We start from the raw sequence: 17,928 nt of genomic DNA on the forward strand, positions 1-17,928 counted from the left end.
TCCCACTGGAGGGTGGCATAATCGGGGGTGTACCCAACCCAGGGAAGCGACCCATTGGTCCCTGCCATTTACCTACCTGCAACGCCCTAAATCTAGTATTTAGTGGCACCCCTGAACCTTGCTTCCTCAGATCCAGACAAGAAACAAGAAGAAAAGAAGAAGGACCGAACAGCTGTGCAGCAGCTAACAAGAGGAAAACACCCACTGACTTGGCCCCAGCCCTACCGGCATGTCTCCCCCTCAAACCATCTCCTGCGAAATCCCGGTCTGTCCTGCAGCCAGCAACCTCAAAAACCCCGGAGGACCTGCCTGCCTTCACTTCCAAAGACTGCTTCTCCTGTGAACACTGGATTTTTTCAACTGCAACCTCTGGCAGCAGCCAGAAACCACGAATCCGTCCCATTCTGCGCCCGTCGTCCATTGCCCTAGCTCGAGGGGGCAAACACCATGACGAGGTCACCCCGGCGATCCTTAACCAAGATCCAGCGACCCCTGACCTTCCTCAAGCCCCCAGCCGACGCCTGCTGTCTAAATCCAGAAGGCCCCCTAACCGCGACCCAGAGCTGGTAAGAAGATCCGACCCCAAAAGGCACCCCTGCACCCGATGCCCCTCGGCCTTGTGTGCCCAAACCAATGGTGCCTAACCAACCCCTCCCTTCTCAACTTACCTCTCGTGGTGGTGGTCGCAGCCAGAAGTCCTTCCTCTACCTGCCTGCAGTGCTTTTGCAAACCAGAGGTTCTCCATTGGAAACAACAGGGCATCCGACCTCGAAACAGCACCCTGCACCCGGCCGCTGAGGGTGCACCTTTGGGGCTCATTTGTTTCCGCATTTGCCCTGAGCTAAAGTCCAGGAGTTTTACTCCCACAACCAAGTGGACTGCTTGCCAGCAGCCAATAACCGGAGGCCCCCTAACCCCCATTGGATAACATTGGGCCTCAGCACTTTGCACCCGGCTGCCCCAGTGCCGCTGAGGGTGTAACAAGAGTGAATCCTTGACCCTGAGGGAACCCTTGTTCTAACCCCAGAACCTCAACTCCAAAGACTAATAACTTACCTAAAAACCGATAACCACATTTTCATCCATAGGATAACAGTGACACTTTTTCCTGAAAAAATTTCAGTGTGGACTTTTGAAACCTAAAGAAATTCTTTAAAATTGTACGATTTAACAAAAACGCTTTTACTCACTTGTTTACAGGAAATGTCTCAGTGCTGCATCCAGGCATACAGCACTGAGTAAGAAAAGTAATCCAAAAGTAACTTACCTGCTATTTTACTGAAAATCCCTTGAAGTCTATGTACTGTATTTACAAGTGATTGCATTTCTCTGAAACAATACTGTAAGTCAAACCAAAGTGCATTTACAATTGCAATACAACTGTATAATAGTATATACACAGCCAGCTTCGTACACTCGCTTCCAATGGTCCCACCTTTCCTTCACCACTTCCCATTCCTCTATTTTAAATGTATCATACTTTACACATTTTAGCAGGTGGAATTCAAAATTATGACTTAGGGCCCGATTTAGATTTTGGTGGATGGGTTACTCCGTCACAATGGTGACAGATATCCTGTCCGCCAAAATATAAATCCCATAGGATATAATTGGATTTATATTTCGGCGGACAGGATATCTGTCCCCGTTGTTACAGAGTAACCCGTCCGTTAAGATTTAAATCAGGCCCTTAGTCAGCTAATTAATTACAATGCTAAGAACAGAATAACCACCTATTATTTCTTAATTGAGACATTTTCTCTGGAGTAACAACATACAATCAGGATTCAGAAAGAACCCACGCACAGAAACAGCACTCATCGTGGCTACCAACGACATTCAAAACATCCTGGCCCGAGGAAAAAGAGCGGCCATCATCCTGTTCGACCTCTCCATGGCATTCAAAACTGTTTCCCACGACACACTCATCAGAAGACTCCAAGAGATTGACATAAAAGGATACGCTCTGAAATGGATCTGTCCCTTCCTCACAGAAGGATTTCAAAGGTTCATGCTGCCACTCTACACATCAGAGACCAAGAAACTGATAGGCGGTGTCCCACAGGGATCGTCCTGCAGTCCCACCCTTTTCAAAATATGCATGACACCGCTAACCAACATCATCCGATCACAAGACATCACTGTCCTCTCCTACACCAATGACACCCAACTTATCCTCTCCCTTTTGGACAAGACAACCACCAACAAAACCAACTTCATCAACTACATGACATGGTAGCAGACTGCATGCGAATCAACAGCTTTAAGCTCAAATCTGACAAGACAGAAGTATTGGCCTTTAGCAACAAGACCTCCCCTTCAGATTCAGCCTAGTGGTCCTCGGAGCTAGGACGAACACCCACACCCACAGACCAGGCAAGAAATCTAGGGATCATACTAGATGACAAGCTCAACATGATGGCTCAAGTCAATTCAGTGCGCACCTCCTGCTGCCCCATCCTACGCATGTTGTGAAAGATCTTCAAATGGCTGCTTTAGAACACCAGACATACCGTCACACAAGCACTCATCAACAGCAGGCTGGATTATGGCAACACTTTCTATACCAGAACCTCCATACAACTCCTACACAGACTCCAGACCGTTCAGAAAACACCTGCAAAATTCATACTTGACCTCCCACGCCTCGCACCAACATCACACCACACCTCAGGAAGCTTTACTTGCTTCTCAATAACAAGCGCAGCCAATACGAATTTCTTATGCACACATACAAAGCCATAAACAACACAGGACCAGAATACCGGAACTGTTGTATGCACTTTCATGAACCCAGCAGACACCTATGTTCTGCCTCTCTCTCACTCGCATACACTCCCCGTATCCACAAAAGCAAAACTGGAGGTCGCTCATTCTCCTACATCGCACCTAAAACATGAAACGACCTCCCTTAACACATCAGAGACTCCTCCTCATTTCCTGAGTTCCGCAAGAAGCTGAAGACCTGGCTTTTCATATTAGCACCTTGGGATCAGACACCTACACACCTTGCCCAAGCGCCTGAAAACCCTCTTGGGTGATTAGTGCGCTATACAAATCAACATACATAAAATACCTAACCCATTATTAAGCAGCATAATTTTTTAATCAATAATGATAAACTTAAAATGTTAAAATATTCATCAGGTGCAATTTTCCTTATTTAGTCCCTCGAAACCTAGTACAAGCACCTCCATATGTGTCTTTCATTGCACTCCATGCAGTTGTGGTTAGTTATAGATATGAATTACCATACGATGCAGATTTAAGGCCACTATGCAATGTCTATATTTTGATGTTCATTATTGGTTAACAAACTAGACCTAACAGTTCGATAGACATTGGTGAGGGCAGTAGTGTTTAGGATGTAGGGGTTATGCTTTCCTCTGATGAATGCACCAGACCGTTTTTGGCTATACATCAGAGGACAGAAACATGTCAACTGCTTAAAATAGACCAAACAGTGCACTAATAGCACACCTTAGGGTTTTGGAATTTTTGTTGTTGTGATGTGGACACAGCAAATTCTACAATTAACACACCTTCCACTACACAATTTTAACCAGTCCCAGGAACGTGGATTATTTCCACACACCACAACTGCCCCAAACAGGATATAAGACCTCACCCAAGAAAGAGGGTCCTTAGCTAGAATCAAACTCAAGAATGAAACACGCCACTTATTGTCGGTGAGAGTTCAGCATCCTACATAATATGAGACCTTCCCTTAAATATGGGTGTTCTAAATATTATGCAATATTGACTAAAACCGGAGTAAGAGTGGTGCCTATATAGGCCCCTCATGTCATTTCTCGAGCAAAAATGAGTCTCAACGGAACCGCACGGTGCCACCTACCGGGGCACAGGGCTACTGCTCAAAAGTCTTCTGGTCCAGGATGACACCCTGGGTATGTTCGAAAGGTGAGAAATCTGCAGTAAGAAGTCTCTCAGCAGTATACGTTGTGGGGATTCAGTTTCCTCAGTCCTGTGCTCGTCTACCAATGTTAAATGTTTTGTGTGGCAATAAGCCTGATGGCAAATGAGCATTCAATTTGCCACGTTTATCCTCTCAAGCTCAAGGACAAATACAAAAGCAGAGGTTATTCCTCGGAGTAACTCTGAGGAATGCATTATGTTTATCATTATACCAGCCTCTGATCCCGCAAAGCAACATGCCTTTAAACAGTGGTGTGAATATTCCTTTCCTGAAAATAAATAATGGCTAATAAAAGCAATTTAAGTGAACAATCTTAGGCTTACCACCCGGGAAAATCTATCAGTCACCCCAAAATTATAAAACATTCAGAAATAGTGCCAGGAAAGCACCTCACTCGTTGCGAAACAAACATTCAGGTTTGAGAATGCCTTATTCCAGCCAGCCTAGGAACATCAATTACTAAAAAGTAATAGTCTGAAAACCTCACTCGGGTGGAGTGTTCCACATGGAGGTTTTTTTAAATCCTAGTCATGAAAAAAAAGTTCTTTGATAAGGGGTATATTGCCCCCTATTATTGTCCCATGAGCCTGAGGTTAGCAGGAACAAACAACCAGAGGACCTTTCAATTTAACGCAGAAAATTCATGCTAAAGGACATTCAAAATACTTTTAAAACAACCTGAGCAAGAATAACACATCATTGGAGAGACCACGCAGATATGGATTTTTAATGGTTTAATAACGTCTTGAATTTGCAAGATGGAACATATTCTTGCCCCACTGCTTACACGCATTTGTTTAACAAACAGATGCTATGTATAGGTATTTGCCCTTGCTTGTGATTGGTTTCATGGGAAAGTGCATTACTAGTTGAACTTTCAGCGGGAAAGCAGAGGCAGTGTTAATTTAATACATTAATGCTGGTATCCCATTCCAAAAGGCCGTTCCGTAACTTGAGTGGCAAAAAAAATGTATTCAGGGAGGCAAAACCTTATAAAGGATTTTGACAAACCTTCCAGTGAGCACTAAGCCCTAAAGGTGACACCAATTTATAATCCAAAACCAAATGCCTTTCAGAAATTTCACATTTTGAGACTTAAAAGGTGTTTTATTGGTCACATTTATTCAATGACAATGAAAAAAAATTCTTACCTAAAGTTACATTTTCGAGGACCGTTTCGTCTGATACAACAAAACCTCCTGAGTGGAAAAGCTTTTGATAAGTGCCATCTGTTATATCTTCAGGACTATCTACTCCAGCAAATGTTACACTGGGTAGCATCTTCAAATAGAGCAAATCAGGAATCTATAAAGACAGAAGAAATATTTCTGAAGGTTTACCTAGATAAACTTGACTGCTGCACTCTTTTCAAACAATACATGTAAAGGTGAAGTTACTATGACTTGTGTTCAACCATCTAAATAAACATACACATTTCAATGCAGGCACGGCACAGTAACGTAATTATGCAAATTGATCTTAAAAATATTATTCCTATTATAAAACAGAAGACTGCGAGTAGCTAGTGCAAAAGCTCTCAAAGAAAGTAGAAATGACGCCCCACATGGCACACTGCAGAACATTAGTCACACGTTTTGATAATTCAGCATATAAGACTTTTAGATACCTCCCAGCTGTAATATTTACAAGCTTGCAGACAATATTAAAACAAGGTCGTGATAAGGCCAATTTAAAGGTCATACAACAATGTTATTGAAAGCTAACTTTTAAGCTTCACAGATGTACCTGTGTCGTTTCCTTTTTCGTAATTGACACCCTACACGGCAGAGAGATCCAAAGAATCCTCTTTTGACCAGATCCGATCAGGTTTTTTTTTAAAGGGACTCCAATTGTTGTCTAAAACATGATTTTCTCTACCCAATCACTAAGCTCATGAAGACCAACCTATTTTGTTGCTGCAGGGGTTGGACTGGCTAAGGAGGGAAGTTGGGATGGGCAGAATAATCAAGACAAATTCAAACAAACATGCTAGCACAGTGACCATATTCTCCCGACAAGGGCGAGTACTACTGCTAGCCATTCCACCATGACTGAGAGTGACCGAGAGGTCAGGTGAAGCTGGGCGCTCTCCAATACTTTTATCAAATGGCTCCTGATTTTGCCTGGAGGGAATTCACAGCAGGGATGATGTTGGGAGGCTTGTAGGTGTACTTCATGGCAAACTGCTCCTTCTCGCTGTGGTGTTTTTCTTTTGCAGATTATGGATCTTTCATTTAGAAGATTGTCACACAGATGATAATCGCATCAGTCAAGAAGTCACAAATAAGGGTTTAGTAAGTTCACGTGGTAGAACGGTCACCACAAATCAAGACTGGCATATTCCTCTTAGCCAAGGAAGAAAGTAGGTTTACTTCTCATCCTTTCCTTAAAAATAAACAATGCACAATGAAAAGTATACATTTCACTCACTTCACATTCTATGTGGTAATCACAATTCTTTCACATTTTGGATGAAAGTTGTGATATTTCTTGCCAGTATCATGTTCACAACCCATTTCCTAAAATAAAAAAAGAGCCCTCAGGCCAGCACGTATCTGAGGCAGCATCACTGGCCACTCTTTGCTTGAAGTGGGATAAGCAAAAAAAACTGAACATGTAATTATGCCCAACTTCGGAGTTATATAGGAAAGGTTCATCTCATTAGGGGCAACAGTTCGTTTTTCTCTATAAAGTAATGCTAATACTCCCAATTAAGACAGTGCGTGATGACACTCTCGTAAGAGATTAGGGTATAATAGAGATAAAAGAGCATGTAACTTTTTCCAACGGAACAGCTCAGTGCCACAAGGAAGCATGCTATATGAGTGAAATTTAACTTTAAAGAAAAAAAAAATACATTGCTCGTCAATGTATTTTTGAATTATTAACTTTATTAAAAGTATGGACTGCAACAAAAAGAGTTTGAAAGGTTAAACTATTTTCTTCACTTGCATTAAATACTTCTGCTATAAACAATATTTTTGGACTTCTAAAACGTGAGTCAGTTGTAAATGTACAATGGTAAGAATTTAAACACCACTTCAAAATTTCAAGAACCTTAGAAATATGGTCAGTCAGTGGCATTATTCCTTTTAATGCAAATAAGCACACATACAGTTAAATGTGCTTTCCCAGATGTCCTCTGCAAGCACCAAGACCCAACAGCATCCATACAAGATCAAATTAAGAACAAACTTCTGAAATGCTTTGCTTCTCTCTTATATTCAATTAGGAAATATATTCCAGAAGTTGGTGAAACAAATACGAGATTTTTGTTTTGTCCATTAAATACCTTTGAAAGTAAACTAAAACTCACCTCATGGATATGCAAAGCTATGTCTTCGTTCCTCATGACGATAGTCAGTACACTGTCTTCTGTCCGCTCTGCTTGGCAGAATTGAAGAGGCTCCATTTCACAGTAGCCTTCTAGCTTTAGCATCGTCTGAAAAATACATATTTGCCATCATATTTAAAAGGATGAAGGTAGAAAGGCAACAAATATTTATTGTGACAAGTGCACAGGTTACAAACTCAGGTTCTCTCTTTTTCATTACTCATAATCTGCGTTGCCAAACACCCAGGAAAGACATATGTTTGTATATGAGATAGAGTACATTATAAGGATATTGAAATTCACAGAGGAGTTTTATGAGCATATAGAGGAACAAGGCAGAAGGCCGCATTCCTTTATAAAGTTATGGAACTCCAAGGTAACTAACAATATCCTTATGTAATGCAGGGTGGTACTTTATACGTTAAAATACAAGGTTACACCATCACCTTTCACACAAAAAAAACACCTAAATCCTTGTTACGTAGCTGATGAACATTTGTTACAAACAAATATTCAAATCAGTTTAATAGTCTGTTTTGTTTAAAAAAAAAAGGTGCAGTAGCTCGGAATATGTAAAAACATACAGAAAGATCCTAGGTATTCCATAATTACCTAGGGAGTGCAAAAAATAAATAAACATATCTTCTTTCTGATTTTCACTGTAAAGCTAGACAAACAAAACAGAAGAAAGAAAAGCCATGTTCCGCTTTCGTTTTCTAAAGAGCTGCTTTGATTATGTTCGGTGACCAGGCTTGTCTTTTACCTCCGCTGCAGGCTTTGGCAGCAGACATTGTGAAATTAGAACTCAACTGTTATACCTATTTGTTTATAATAAGCTACTGGGTCTGTCACAAATTGTCAAAATATATATATATATCATGTGATCAAGTCCGGTTTTCCGGACGAAACGCGTCATGCCGCCATCCCCATTGATGGAATAAAGCACACTATTTTCTTCTAAACTCCTTGGTTTGTGGTCTGTACCTGGCTGCGTCCGTTGCTGTTGGTGTTCGGCGCCTCAGGATTGTGGATTTCTATATATATATATATATATATATATTACCTACTGGCGGTCGCCAGTAGGTAGTTAATTATAAAACCTAGTTTCCATAGGAAATCCGCAACATTCTATTTGGAATAATTTTGGCGCCGGTGGACGAATCTTCGCAAATTTCTCCAAGAAAATGGCCTGCTCCGCTCCGCTCCTTCCCTGAAAGTTTGGGGGCGATTCGTGAAGTGGGGGCCGAGAAAAAAGGGGAGGTCCCAAAACGTGTTTTCCCCATGCCATTTTCCATAGGACTTTTAGCCGGGGCTACAGCCCGAACGGCTGAACAGAATTACACCAAACTTGGCAAAAAGGTAGAGTTCTGTTCGCAGATGGGCCTTTTTGTTAAATGGTGTAAATCCGTTCAGTAGTTCCTGAGAAAATCAAAAGTAAAATCATAAGTATATATTGGAGGTGTTACGGTACGCGTACCCGTACCGTAAGCTTACCTTCCCGAGCACGAGCTGCATGCTGATTGGATGTCAACTTTCTGTCAACACTCCAAACTAGGAAGTGATGGCAGCCATCTTATGCCTCGGTAGAACCGAGGCACAAGAAATGAGAAACAGATGTGCAAAATACGCAAAGGGGGCAGGGTAGACACACCCTGACCTCCTAGGCCTGCTCAGGGGGTTCTACAAGGACACCCAAGGCCTATTTTAATTTTTTTCAAAAAATCGCGGGGTACGCGTACCTACGCGTAACCCGTGAAAAGAAAAAAAAAACACGGTATCTTTTTTCAAAATTAGCAATATTTGGTTAATTCAGGTTTTTAAAAAAATAAATAAAAAAAATTCTGTGGGGGGGCCTGTTTGCCTCCCCACTCGCCCCGGGGACCGCCACCCCCCGGGGCTCTAATATTGAAAAAAAGGGAGTCCGTGACGGACCCCCTAGCCCCGGGGACCACCACCCCCTGGGGCTTTTCTATGATGGGAGGGGGGCCGCGCCGCCCCCCTCCTGGAGCCATTGATGGCCCTGGGGACCACCACCTCCCCAGGGCCGGCTCCTGCAGTGTCCCGGGGTACCTACCTCCGGGACACTGCTGTTTGCTGTGGTAACGGTACAAAAGGGGGTGGTGATGGACGAAGCATCTGAACCAATCAAACACTCCCACCCAGTCAAAAGATCTGGGTTTAATCCATCACCGTTCTTTAGCCCACTCTGCCACCCCAGTTCAGACATGGCTATATGCAAATCAGTCTGACCCTGTGCCTCATGGGAACAGTCCAGCCCGAACCGCCAAGCCATGCCTTCCCTGGACCTGAAACAAGCTTCCGAGGACCGGTTTCTGGCATTACTGCCGTCTTCAGCCCGGCTTGCTTGAATCCAGTGGCAAAGCGAGCAAGGGACTCACGTCTGAGCATACCCTGCCACACTTATGGAGCCATTAATGGCCCTGGGGACCACCACCTCCCCAGGGCCGGCTCCTGCAGTGTCCCGGGGTACCAACCCCCGGGACACTGCTGTTTGCTGTGGTAGGGCAGAGCCTCGCGGCTCCCACCCTACCACAGCAAACTGCTTTTCGTCAGAGAGAGCAGCATGTTAGCTGACGAAAAGCAATGCCGGCTCCCAAAGGACATGGAGACGCCGGCTGGGACCGTGGGGGGCATTGGAGGCCCCCCCCATGGTCTCCAACGGCCCCCGGGCTTATGAAACATTTGTAATAGACGCTATTTTTTTGGAGAGAGATGCACCGTAGACGTACGGTGCAAATTTCGTAAGTCGTCCCGTAAGCGTACGTAAGCAAGAAAAATAAGAATATTTTTAGATATTTATGAAGTGTATGTATTTATGTGTTGTGTGGCTCTAAAAAGAGCCCTTGTATTTATTGTGAGATGTTAGTACCTACAGGTAAGTACTGATGCAGAGTCTTAAGTTTATGAGGAGGACTCTGTTTCCCTCATTTGTAAAATGTACACCATCTCTCCTATAGATGTCATGCATATTGAAACGTAGATTGTTGTGGTAGATGGACCCCATTCTATAGTCTCGGAGAAAGGCAAAAACAGATTTATTCATATGTTTCCTAGCTTTTTCAATCTGTGGACAATATTGGTTGGACCTGTTCCATTTCTGCCTTTGGCATATATTAGAATAGACAAAGGCAGTTTGGGGGAAAGTGCCATCAGTTGTTGAAAGGTGTCCTTCATAAACATTTCCAGACCTACCCCAGTCAAAGTGCCTAGGTCATCGCCACCACAGTGCACAATTATGAGGTCAGGGTGTTGGAGATGCATAAAGAATTTCACTAATGGCGTCAATTGGTGCCACTTTAACCCTCTCTGTCCAATCCATTTAATGTGCACATTTGATAAACCTAGGTCTTTGTGAGTTCCTTTCTGTTGTGCGTACATTTCACTCCAGAAAATATAGCTGTGTCCCACAATCCACAGTTTAAACATCTTAAAGAGAGGTCTGGATGCACTGAGATGGACTCTGTAAACGAAAGGGCAGTTTGAAGATTTCTTTTTTCTAAAATTGTGGATAAGTGGAGTTTTGAAAAAAAAGCAAAGAAGTGATTGGTTGTTTGGAATGTTACTTGCTACAAAAGTAGGGTGCAATTTTCTGTTTTTTAAAAGCCTGTTATTTATTGGTTACGAAAAAGTGATAGTAAAGAACATTACTTAAGATAAGCAGGTATATTGACAAGTCTAGCACACTTGCTGTTTTGATTTGCAACAATGTTTGATGAACTTTTCACCTGTATTGTCAGGAAGGTGTTCCCTGAAGTGTTTCTATGGTAACAGGCAGATTGTGGTTGGGAGAAGGGTTTAAAGTTTGGTGAGCTGGAAAGGGTTGAAAAGTTCAAGCATTTTAAAAGTGTGTTTAATTTTTAATGTGTGAATAAATGTGATTTTTTATTTATTTGTATATGTGTGTGTGGTTTGAATGTGTAGATTGACAGGAATTGGTTGCAGTTTGCTATAGGATTTTTAGACTGCCATGGGTTAATTAGGGGGTTTTACAATGAACCAACCAACATATAAACACATAAACTTGAAAGATATATATAAAATATATGTTTTTAAATGATTTTTTTCATGCTAGGGTGCGCTTCCGGAACGAATTCCGAAATTTGCACGGTACGCGTACGGTGCATCCATTGTAAAAAAAAATAGTTTCTATTACTCATTTTTTATAATCCCCGGGGACCCCATCCCCTGGGGCTTAAGTTATTTGTTTGCGGGGGGGGGGCTCTCTGCCCCTCCGCAGCCCCGGGGACCGCCACCCCGCGCGGCCCCCCTCCTGGAGCCATTGATGGCCCTGGGGACCACCACCTCCCCAGGGCCGGCTCCTGGAGTGTCCCAGGGTGCCTACCCCCGGGACACTGCTATTTGCTGTCGTAGGGCAGAGCCTCGCGGCTCCCACCCTACCACAGCAAACTGCTTTTCGTCAGAGAGAGCAGCATGTTAGCTGCTCTCTCTGACGAAAAGCAATGCCAGCTCCCAAAGGACGTGGGGAGCCGGCTGGGACCGTGGGGGCATTGGGGCTCCCCCCACGGTCCCCAACGTTTTTAGTTTGAGCAATTTATTGCTCGAAACCTATTACATGTGACCAAACTCTCTTGAACAAGCCGGTTTTCCTAAAATGCATGTTGTGTACTGGAGCGTAAAAGCTTCCCCAGGCGCGCGCTTGGCCTCACTCACACCCCATAGGCCTGCTCCCCCTCCCCTGCCCCCCACGCCTCGCACCAGACTCCCCCGCCACTCGCCATATGCTCGTTCCCTCCCACTGGCAGCCTGCGGCCACTGATCACAGAAAAGGCTTTGATCTATCTCACACCCGTCTCCCACTCCCTCCTCCCACTTGCTCTTACTGACCATGTAAAGGGGACGACACTGGAACAATGGCTGCATCGCCATGTATGGCCTTCTGTCAACCCCTTGTTACATCCTCCAGACATGGCTGAGGCAGCTTCTTCCTGCAGTTTGTTCTTTGGGCGAGGGTATTCCTGGGTGTGGCAGAGCTGCATGCAGTGTAGGTCCATGCACACCACAACTTCGCCTTGCTTTGTTGTATTTTTGCTGCATTGTTAATGTTCACATTTGTTCGCAATTCGCCATATGCCTTTCGTTTCTGTCTCACTCTCTCCTACCCCTTCACTGTCTTGGCCTCTCCACTCTTCCTCTATTTCTGTCTCACTCTCTCCTGCCCCTTCACTGTCTTGGCCTCTCCACTCTTCCTCTATATCTGTCTGACTCTCTCCTGCCCCTTCCCTGTCTTGGCCTCTCCACTCTTCCTTTGTTTCCGTCTCACTCTCTCCTGCCCCTTCACTGTCTTGGCCTCTCCACTCTTCCTCTATTTCTGTCTCACTCTCTCCTGCCCCTTCACTGTCTTGGCCTCTCCACTCTTCCTTTATTTCTGTCTCACTCTCTCTTACCCCTTCATTGTCTTGGCCTCTCCACTCTTCCTCAGTTTCCGCCTCACTCTCTCCTGCCCCTTAACTATCTTGGCCTCTCCACTCTTCCTCTATTTCTGTCTCACTCTCTCCTGCCCCTTCACTGTCTTGGCCTCTCCACTCTTCCTCTATTTCTGTCTCACTCTCTCCTGCCCCTTCACTGTCTTGGCCTCTCCACTCTTCCTCTATTTCTGTCTCACTCTCTCCTGCCCCTTCCCTGTCTTGGCCTCTCCACTCTTCCTCAGTTTCCGCCTCACTCTCTCCTTCCCCTTCACTGTCTTGGCCTCTCCACTCTTCCTCACTTTCCGCCTCACTCTCTCCTGCCCCTTCACTGTCTTGGCCACCCCACTCTTCCTTTATTTCTGTCTCACTCTCTCTTACCCCTTCATTGTCTTGGACTCTCCACTCTTCATCTATTTCTGTCTCACTCTCTCCTGCCCCTTCACTGTCTTGGCCTCTCCACTCTTCCTCTATTTCTGTCTCACTCTCTCCTGCCCCTTCCCTGTCTTGGCCTCTCCACTCTTCCTCTACTTCTGTCTCACTCTCTCCTGCCCCTTTCCTGTCTTGGCCTCTCCACTCTTCCTTTGTTTCCGTCTCACTCTCTCCTGCCCCTTCACTGTCTTGGCCTCTCCACTCTTCCTCTGTTTCCGTCTCACTCTCTCCTGCCCCTTCACTGTCTTGGCCTCTCTACTCTTCCTTTATATCTGTTTCACTCTCTCCTGCCCCTTCACTGTCTTGGCCTCCACTCTTCCTCAGTTTCCGCCTCACTCTCTCCTGCCCCTTCAATGTCTTGGCCTCTCCACTCTTCCTCAGTTTCCACCTCACTCTCTCCTGCCCCTTCATTGTCTTGGCCTCTCAACTCTTCCTCTATTTCTGTCTAACTTTCGCCTGCCCCTTCACTGTCTTGGCCTCTCCACTCTTCCTTTATTTCTGTCTCACTCTCTCCTGCCCCTTCACTGTCTTGGCCTCTCCACTCTTCCTCTATTTCTGTCTCACTCTCTCCTGCCCCTTCACTGTCTTGGCCTCTCCACTCTTCCTCTATTTCTGTCTCACTCTCTCCTGCCCCTTCACTGTCTTGGCCTCTCCACTCTTCCTCTATTTCTGTCTCACTCTCTCCTGCCCCTTCCCTGTCTTAGCCTCTCCACTCTTCCTTTGTTTCCGTCTCACTCTCTCCTGCCCCTTCACTGTCTTGGCCTCTCCACTCTTCCTCTATTTCTGTCTCACTCTCTCCTGCCCCTTCACTGTCTTGGCCTCTCCACTCTTCCTTTATTTCTGTCTCACTCTCTCTTACCCCTTCATTGTCTTGGCCTCTCCACTCTTCCTCAGTTTCCGCCTCACTCTCTCCTGCCCCTTAACTATCTTGGCCTCTCCACTCTTCCTCTATTTCTGTCTCACTCTCTCCTGCCCCTTCACTGTCTTGGCCTCTCCACTCTTCCTCTATTTCTGTCTCACTCTCTCCTGCCCCTTCACTGTCTTGGCCTCTCCACTCTTCCTCTATTTCTGTCTCACTCTCTCCTGCCCCTTCCCTGTCTTAGCTTCTCCACTCTTCCTTTGTTTCCGTCTCACTCTCTCCTGCCCTTCACTGTCTTGGCCTCTCCACTCTTCCTCTATTTCTGTCTCACTCTCTCCTGCCCCTTCACTGTCTTGGCCTCTCCACTCTTCCTCTATTTCTGTCTCACTCTCTCCTGCCACTTCACTGTCTTGGCCTCTCCACTCTTCCTCTATTTCTGTCTCACTCTCTCCTGCCCCTTCACTGTCTTGGCCTCTCCACTCTTCCTCAGTTTCCGCCTCACTCTCTCCTGCCCCTTCACTGTCTTGGCCTCTCCACTCTTCCTCAGTTTCCGCCTCACTCTCTCCTGCCCCTTCACTGTCTTGGCCTCTCCACTCTTCCTCCATTTCGGTCTCACTCTCTCCTGCCCCTTCACTGTCTTGGCCTCTCCACTCTTCCTCAGTTTCCGCCTCACTCTCTCCTGCCCCTTCACTGTCTTGACCTCTCCACTCTTCCTCAGTTTCCACCTCACTCTCTCCTGCCCCTTTCCTGTCTTGGCCTCTCCACTCTTCCTTTGTTTCCGTCTCACTCTCTCCTGCCCCTTCACTGTCTTGGCCTCTCCACTCTTCCTCTGTTTCCGTCTCACTCTCTCCTGCCCCTTCACTGTCTTGGCCTCTCCACTCTTCCTCTATTTCTGTCTCACTCTCTCCTGCCACTTCACTGTCTTGGCCTCTCCACTCTTCCTCAGTTTCCGCCTCACTTTCTCCTGCCCCTTCACTGTCTTGGCCTCTCAACTCTTCCTCTATTTCTGTCTCACTCTCTCCTGCCCCTTTCCTGTCTTAGCCTCTCCACTCTTCCTTTGTTTCCGTCTCACTCTCTCCTGCCCCTTCACTGTCTTGGCCTCTCCACTCTTCCTCTATTTCTGTCTCACTCTCTCCTGCCCCTTCACTGTCTTGGCCTCTCCACTCTTCCTCTATTTCTGTCTCACTCTCTCTTACCCCTTCATTGTCTTGGACTCTCCACTCTTCATCTATTTCTGTCTCACTCTCTCCTGCCCCTTCACTGTCTTGGCCTCTCCACTCTTCCTCTATTTCTGTCTCACTCTCTCCTGCCCCTTCCCTGTCTTGGCCTCTCCACTCTTCCTCTACTTCTGTCTCACTCTCTCCTGCCCCTTTCCTGTCTTGGCCTCTCCACTCTTCCTTTGTTTCCGTCTCACTCTCTCCTGCCCCTTCACTGTCTTGGCCTCTCCACTCTTCCTCTGTTTCCGTCTCACTCTCTCCTGCCCCTTCACTGTCTTGGCCTCTCTACTCTTCCTTTATATCTGTTTCACTCTCTCCTGCCCCTTCACTGTCTTGGCCTCTCCACTCTTCCTCAGTTTCCGCCTCACTCTCTCCTGCCCCTTCAATGTCTTGGCCTCTCCACTCTTCCTCAGTTTCCACCTCACTCTCTCCTGCCCCTTCACTGTCTTGGCCTCTCCACTCTTCCTCCATTTCGGTCTCACTCTCTCCTGCCCCTTCACTGTCTTGGCCTCTCCACTCTTCCTCAGTTTCCGCCTCACTCTCTCCTGCCCCTTCACTGTCTTGACCTCTCCACTCTTCCTCAGTTTCCACCTCACTCTCTCCTGCCCCTTCACTGTCTTGGCCTCTCTACTCTTCCTTTATATCTGTTTCACTCTCTCCAGCCCCTTCACTGTCTTGGCCTCTCCACTCTTCCTCTATTTCTGTCTCACTCTCTCCTGCCCCTTCACTGTCTTGGCCTCTCCACTCTTCCTCTATTTCCGTCTCACTCTCTCCTGCCCCTTCACTGTCTTGCTTCTGTTTATTGTATTTGCACAAATCTAATATCTTGGTCTATTCCTTTTCCATAATCAGGCATTTTTGTTTATTAGGTGTTTATGTTTTTGATGGGTTTATTTATAGGCTCTATCTATCTATCTATCTATCTATCTATCTATCTATCTATCTATCTATCTATCTATCGCTCGCCCTCACTCTATCTATCGCCCTCACTCTATCTATCGCCCTCACTCTATCTATCGCCCTCACTCCATCTATCTATCGCCCTCACTCTATCTATCTATCGCCCTCACTCTATCTATCTATCGCCCTCACTCTAGCTATCTATCGCCCTCACTCTAGCTATCTATCGCCCTCACTCTATCTATCGCCCTCACTCTATCTATCGCCCTCACTCTATCTATCGCCCTCACTCTATCTATCGCCCTCACTCTATCTATCTATCGCCCTCACTCTATCTATCTATCGCCCTCACTCTATCTATCTATCGCCCTCACTCTATCTATCTATCTATCGCCCTCACTCAGCACCAACACTCAGGGGCACCATAGCATTAATCTGTGCAACCATTCAACAACAACTGGTTCAAATAGGTTCTCTCAATGTCTACAAATGTCAAAAAAAGATGTTAATATTTCACCTCTGTTCTTGGATTTTCGTCACAATAAAATACACTTAACACAATCTTCACAAAAGTTATTTACAAAAGTTTAAGCTATTGCTCTTATAAATTACAATAACTTTTATTTTAGTATTAATTATCTAAAAAATGTAAAACCCATTGTAATTTGTAATAGCAATACATCTAAGTCACGTAAATACAACACATATTGCATTACAAATGCTATAGGTGTCACATTTGCGAAAGTTATAACTATTGGCATTGTAAATGACAAAGCTATTAATTTAGCTATTTTCAAAACCAACACAGAAATAAAAAAATTGTCATTTACAATACCAATAGCTCAAAATTTCCTAACGCGAGACCTATTGCATTGCAAATGCTTGGTTTTTTTAGCCCCGGGGCATGGGGTCTCCTGGGCTTATGAAAAATTTGTAACAGGCGCTACTTTTTTATTTTAGATAGATGGACCGTACGTGTACGGTGCAAATTTCGTAAGTTGTCCCGGAAGCGCACCCTAGCATGAAAAAAATCATTTTAAAAAGTATATTTTACATATATCTTTCAAGTTTATGTGTTGGTTGGTTGTAATTATAGTTTTTCTGTTTATTGGTACTTATAAGAAAGTACTTATGCATAGTCTAAACTTGATGAGGACTAGTGTTTTACAGTGTGCTGAACTTTTGACCTCTGTTTACAGTAGACTTTTGCATGATGTGTTGGGGGTAGGGTGGAAAGATATGGCAGTTGGACAGGTTTGAAATATTTAACCAATAGAAATTTGTGTTTGGTTTTGAATTATTGTGTAAAGGAATTTGATTTGTTAGTAATGTTTATATATATGTGTAAATTGAGAGGGAAAATGTGCCATTTCTATGGTTCTGCTGCAAGCACTGGAGCAGAGAGATTCTGTATAAGGCTATCTGCTGTGTGAGTGGCATTCTTCTTAATCTACTAACCTGTTTGACAGGTGAGTTGAAAAGTTGTAAAGGGAATGTATATGGTGCATTTTTTTTTTTAAAGTAAAGTGTTTAATCTTAAAAAGTTGGCTGAATCATATTTGCAGTTTTTTGGTTTTGGGTAACTTTTGTGGTAAATTAATGTATTTAGTTAGTCAGCTTTGTTGAATAAAGTGCAGTACTAAAACATGTAGAATATGTACAGTCACTTATACAATGCTGCAGTTATTATAGATAGAGTGCTGCATACACTCTTGGGCAGATTTACAAGCAGCTTTGGCCTCTTTCTTGTTGTATTCTGTCTAATGTTTGGATGTAATGCTGGCTAAAAAGTAATGCTGCTAATT

At 44.7% G+C, this 17,928-nt stretch overlaps 1 protein-coding gene across 4 annotated transcripts in view; it reads right to left on the reverse strand.

The window, feature by feature from the left end:
• Window positions 1-17,928, reverse strand: part of TASOR2 (transcription activation suppressor family member 2) — a 1,020,110-nt gene that overhangs the window by 90,230 nt on the left and 911,952 nt on the right. For all 4 annotated transcript variants that reach the window (XM_078677333.1, XM_078677324.1, XM_078677320.1 and 1 more), the window contains 2 exons: window positions 7,254-7,379; window positions 5,089-5,242 (listed from right to left, as the gene is read on the reverse strand). In XM_078677333.1, the coding sequence (XP_078533459.1) occupies window positions 5,089-5,242; window positions 7,254-7,379 (280 nt within the window). The remainder of the gene's footprint in view (window positions 1-5,088; window positions 5,243-7,253; window positions 7,380-17,928) is intronic.

Source organism: Lissotriton helveticus, chromosome 1_1 (assembly GCF_964261635.1).
Source record: "Lissotriton helveticus chromosome 1_1, aLisHel1.1, whole genome shotgun sequence".
Lineage (NCBI taxonomy): Eukaryota > Metazoa > Chordata > Amphibia > Caudata > Salamandridae > Lissotriton > Lissotriton helveticus.